Here is a 5,614-nt window from a genome sequence, read left to right on the forward strand (position 1 = left end):
AATACCGAGCAAATCTCTAGCAATACCGAGCAAATCCTGAGCAAATACCAAGTTGTACCGAGTTGTAAAAAACTCGGTACAACTCGGTATTTGCATGGTATTGGTCTTCACAGAGCGGTATTTCTCATTTTTACAAAGCAATACCTAGCAAATACCGAGATACCGAGAAAATCGCGAACATAGCATTTCCGGGTTCCGCTCCGGGTCAAGTCGTCGGGCCGCGCGGTTTAGAGTAAGAGCACGTGGCGACATGTTATTGGCGGTCGAACGTAGCTCTACGTCAGGTCAGAGGACGTAATAATTGTTCCCGAAGTCCAACTCATGTAAAGAGAAAAATGGAGCCCCCACAGCAACCATATATGGGGTTTAACATTAAAGCCCAGGTAAAATTTTTGGTAGCTTTCAACACGATAAGTTCTTTGTTTTCTATAAATATGTAGCTCAAAATTGATAATAAAAAAAAAAAACATACGACATAACATGACACCTTATCTAATAGTAACTAAATTGATATAACCGAAGACTAGAGGCTAACAGCTTGAAAATTGTCATCTCTTACTCCATCAACTACAAACATTGACTATTGAAGCAGAAGGCGTTAAATATAGAGAGAAATTTTTTTGTTGATTCTAAAAACTATTATAAGCTTTTGCATTAATAGAATCATTCATTAAAGAGCTTGTATCAAAGATTCACAATACAAAAAGTTAACGAAGGAATATATAGCTTCATCTATGGATGGCCCCAATTATCCTTTTACAAGATGACTGCTAATAACGAAACTAGGGCTTCAATAGGCAAAGCCAGGCCTTAATTGCAATTGAATTTCAACTGCTATAATCATCAATAACTAACCAACCACAACTCTGATTTGTACAGGAAATGATATTGAAAACTATATGCTACATGAACATGTCACCAGTGGCTTCACAATAATTTGATACATACTTAAATGGCAGCTTATTCATTTTTTTGTGGGGCAACACTAATTTTATTTCATATAAAAAAGCATAACATATCAACATTGTCAAACAAAGCCCACATGAAGTACATTATACCATGCATACAACCAGTTTGTTTAAAGCGTACAATTAATGGTGTTTCAATACAATGCTTCGCTTGGAATAGTGATTTATTTGTGGTGAGAACAATCAAGCATGGTCCACGATTGCCGATTATGAATTTAAAAACAATGTGTCACAGCAAGCTAAACAGACACATGAAAAAAAGCTACCCATAATACATTAAAAGACGTTAGCAATAATACATCATCAACTATTTGGGTTGGTGTGACATTTTTCATTCATTAATATTAAGTGTCTAAGATGTTAAACCAATTCAAGACCCTTTTGAAAAACTTATCTATGTAACCTTAGGAATACCATTTTTCTTCCTAATCCTTTGACATAACTTTTATTAAGTCATCTAATTGCATTTTCTACCCTTTGTTGTATATGTCTAAACCACTCAAGTATATTTATAGTCACCTTATCTTCAATAGAAATCATTTCAACATTTCCTCCAATATAATCATTAGTCAATTTATCATTCCTGGTTTTATCACACATCATCTTATTAGTCATTTATGCCATATACTCAACTTACAGATCAATGACTTTTTTAAAACCTAACATTCAGATCCATACAACATTGCGAGACTAATTACAATTTTATCAAAATTTATCTTTAGGCCTCCATGATATCATTTTATCACACAAAATTTTGATAGAACTTCTATAATTGTAATCATACCTTAACTGTAGAAGTTATATCATCATTTGTATCTCCTTTTTTTTTTTTGTATAATAGATCTACGATACTTCAATATATCACACCTAGGTGACGAGGTATACCCTTATCTTCTAATAAATTGAATGATAATTGTTAATATCCTACCCAATAAAATTACATATCATATACTCAATCTTTGCTCTACTAGTTTGAACTATCTATTAACATTTTCTTCATTGTTCTAATTTCACTTATTTTAGTGGATGCACACCAATTCGAAATATATCATCTATAAAAGCATGTATTAAGGCACATCACTTTAAATATAAATAAATAAACAAATTTAGATCACCGTCAGTATTGAAATGGATGTCACATCATTGCTTTAAATAAGTGAATCACCATGAACTATTCCACAACCACCATAAGTCCTCTCAGAAAATATTAAAAGTAGAGCAATAATCCCATTTAAATCACCTTTTATAATTGTTCTTTCTTTTGCATGTATCTATACATAGTAGCAATTAATCCAATCTTCTCAAAAAATTACTTTTTAAACTATATTCTAATCCAACTTCAACAACATCAACATTGGCCACTTTCATAATTTTCTCACCAATAATAATATTAATATCAATCACTCTATCATAACCTTATTAAACTCAACAATTTTAACTTTCAACTCTTTATCTACTATTAGCCAAAGCTCAACCCTATTGTTAACCTTTCCAACATAAAATTACTTATAACCATCTACAACATCCTTAAATTTTTCTTCTTTCCATTCACCTCATTATAAACAAGCAATATTTAGTCTTCTTCTTATAATATAATGTCTATAAATTATCCTGTCTTACCAAATTTCATATGACAAATCTTATCTTACATTTAGACCTAGTTAACCCTGGCTTAATATGCACAACAATCGGATTAACTTGAAGGCCTCATAGCCCACCTTTGAAAGCATACACTACTACTTAAAAGACAAGTTTTCCAATGTTCATACATGAGCTACATCTATAAGTACATCCAATAATAGTAAAATACACAATATTAAATAAGCAATTTTTAATACCAACAAAATTGCAGAATCTTCATGTCAAAAACTGATCAGATAAAGCTTCAGATAAGTGTTAAAACTCAGTAGGGAAAAAAAAAAAGTTTACTACAACAACATGAAAATCTAATCCAGTTGCTCATCCCACATGTCTTGATCGGGTACCACAAGATGAGCATAATGTTGCAGAGAATAGCACAGAAAATGTCAGGAAGAAAATAATAAACTTTTAAAAAAAATTCAGGATGTTCCATATCAAGAAATATACATCTCCTACCCTGCTAAATATAAAAGAAAGCATAAATATTTCACCGTGTACCTAGATGCTAACCAAGATAAAATCTTAATGAGAAAAATATATAGGCGATGAAATTTTGGAGTAAATTAGCCAAGCGGGAGCACAAGGCCAGTGCAACTTCCCATCACTACTTTTCCATAATCACATCAAATAAAATAGACAGTCACCATATACCATTTTCTTAAAACAAAATAACCATACCGCATAAGTTTAGTACAACTACCCATAAGGCCATCATCATTTGGTTGCAATCTTTAGTAGACACCAACGGACAATGTGTTAAAATGGTTTAAAAATTTAAATGCAAGTGGTATGAATTATTAAATCAATCTTGTTACATTTACAAAACTGACAGTTAAATACACAACATAAAAAACAGTATCCAATATTAACTACCATATAATAGATCTCAACGTATAAAGTTCACAGCCACATATCTATTCACATCAGGTATTGCCTATTCCATTGACACATTGCAAGAATCTAATGCATAGAAAGGTTCTATAAAATTCCGAAACTGTCAAAAGCGTTCCACATCCTATGCCATATTCACATTCCTTTAATTCAGAAAACACAACATGCAAAATGTCTGGAAAGCATGATAAACCACTAGCGTACGCTGCATGCATGTCAAAAACAAGGGAAGATATATAACAAGACCTTCCTCTTTTCTAAGACCTTGAATTCATGCTACAGGAACGAGTGATCCGACGAGGCAATGACAGCCCTGTGCCAGTAACGCTATTCTCCATACATGCCACCCTATCATACTTCTTCCTGCATCCAGGGCATCTCCCATCACCCTCTTCTAGGATCTTCTTGTGACAGAAAAGGCAGATACGGAAACCACAAGAACAGGGAAGAAAGCTTGAATCTGTGAGGTCAAAATCCTCCACACAGATGGGGCATGAAGAGGGAGCTGAAATTATGGCCTGACGGTGCCACCCAGAGGTAGCAAAATGGCGTTCGATATTCACAGGGAAGCTAAGCTGTTTTGAGAGATTGGGCAAGCACTGCGGGCGTGCAGCGTCATCCGGTTTCCAGGCTCTGGGGATTGTCCGGTTGGCATCTGGCCTCGTGGCCCCAACAACCAGCCTAGTATCACTATGGTGAATTCGATACATCCTCGAATCTACAACCGTCTTCAAAGAATCGGAATTAGTCCGAGTATGATTACCAACAGCAGAGAGTGCATCAGCAACGGCCTCCCAGTCATCAAGTCCACCTTTATCCTCTCCCTTCTCCTCTTCCTGTCTGTCCTCTTCTGCATCACTTACGCTTCTAGAGCATGACCCTACACTGCTCCCACTACTGCCGCTGGTGCTCGAGCAATCTTTTCTCTGCATATTTCCACTCGGAGTGGGGCTTTGAACAGGTGAATCCAAACCGCTGTCCTGAAGCCCCATACCTTCCGGCTCCATCTCAACGCGAGGCAACATTTTCCTAGGCCTACTACCCAGCACACCCTGACCGGGACTAGGAAGACTTATCTTTGGGTGAGAAGGCGACGTTGTCATAGTCCCCGTGCTCCCGTCCATACAGCCCTTATTCTTCACTGCCATCATCATAATTCAAACAACAGATCAACCACAAGAAACGAAATTGAAACAGTATAAAAGCTAAGATCAAAAGCGCAAGTCAACGTCATTAGCAATAATTATGCGTATGAAAAATTACCTTGCGACAGCCACTGTTCCCTCCGAGCATCGAGCTTGCACTGTTTCAGTTTAGCTGACCTGTTCACCTAAAATTAAAAGCCAAAATAAACAAATCGTAAATTCGCACATAAACCTAATTGGAAAAACCAATACAGAAAAGAAAATCAAGATCTCCAGAAGCCGAACGACCGTAAATCCAACAATAGCCAAAATGCTGATCAATTCCAGCTTACCTTCTTCTTCTTCCCGAAATCCCTCGAGATGGCCGCCGGCACGGAAGCTTCGTTCGCCATCGCGTCGTAGCCCATCGATCTTCCTTCAATCCAAAATCCTTCTCAAATCTACCACTTCCAAGAAAGCCCTAAGCAGCTGCGGACGGATATACAGGACGGTGAAGAATTGTTAGAGCGACTGTTCGCGAAACGGATAACAAAAAGTGTAACGCTATTGTGATTCGGGCTTTCCTCTTGCGTCCCAGAAAAATATGTGAGCGACATGGAAGGGAAGGAGCGGCGATTATATACGGAACAAATGTACGAAAATACCCTCAATGTCTGTTGATATTAACCGACGCTGTATGAGACGAAGCCAGGAAAACCAAAACGAATTTATCGAGGGAAGGGCCTTATCGGCTGCGGGATAATTCGGGAAAACGGATACGAGATTTTTATTACGCGGTACGCTGGGCCGCGAGACACCTATGGGCATGGATAAATATATCGCATATCCTGGCGGATTCATCAGATTCAGGTTGCGGTATTCCCGGATGCACCGTCATTTGTTTTGTGAAACGAAACGGTTTAAAATAGACTTAGTTTGGTGGGCTCATTTTTTTTTTTTTTTTGCGGATCATAAATTAATTATTTTAAT

At 36.9% G+C, this 5,614-nt stretch overlaps 1 protein-coding gene across 1 annotated transcript; it reads right to left on the bottom strand.

The window, feature by feature from the left end:
• Positions 1-3,455: 3,455 nt before the first annotated feature.
• Positions 3,456-5,231, bottom strand: LOC110108981. The gene is made up of 3 exons (XM_020839854.2): positions 4,978-5,231; positions 4,764-4,830; positions 3,456-4,641 (listed from the first exon to the last, which is right to left on the bottom strand). The coding sequence occupies exons 1-3, from the start codon at positions 5,050-5,052 to the stop codon at positions 3,758-3,760; spliced, it is 1,026 nt and encodes a 341-aa protein (XP_020695513.1). The 5' UTR covers positions 5,053-5,231; the 3' UTR covers positions 3,456-3,757.
• Between the last annotated feature and the right edge of the window lie 383 nt (positions 5,232-5,614).

The sequence above is a fragment of the Dendrobium catenatum genome, unplaced genomic scaffold (assembly GCF_001605985.2).
Source record: "Dendrobium catenatum unplaced genomic scaffold, ASM160598v2 original_scaffold_71536, whole genome shotgun sequence".
Taxonomy (NCBI): domain Eukaryota; kingdom Viridiplantae; phylum Streptophyta; class Magnoliopsida; order Asparagales; family Orchidaceae; genus Dendrobium; species Dendrobium catenatum.

Excerpts from the sequence above, each read along its gene's own strand:
- LOC110108981 (XM_020839854.2), bottom strand. The coding sequence starts at position 5,052 with ATGGGCTACGACGCGATGGCGAACGAAGCTTCCGTGCCGGCGGCCATC. Across the intron at positions 4,831-4,977 it reads ATTTCGGGAAGAAGAAGAAG|GTGAACAGGTCAGCTAAACT; the intron begins GTAAGCTGGAAT and ends TTTTAATTTTAG. Across the intron at positions 4,642-4,763 it reads GGAACAGTGGCTGTCGCAAG|TGAAGAATAAGGGCTGTATG; the intron begins GTAATTTTTCAT and ends TGATGATGGCAG.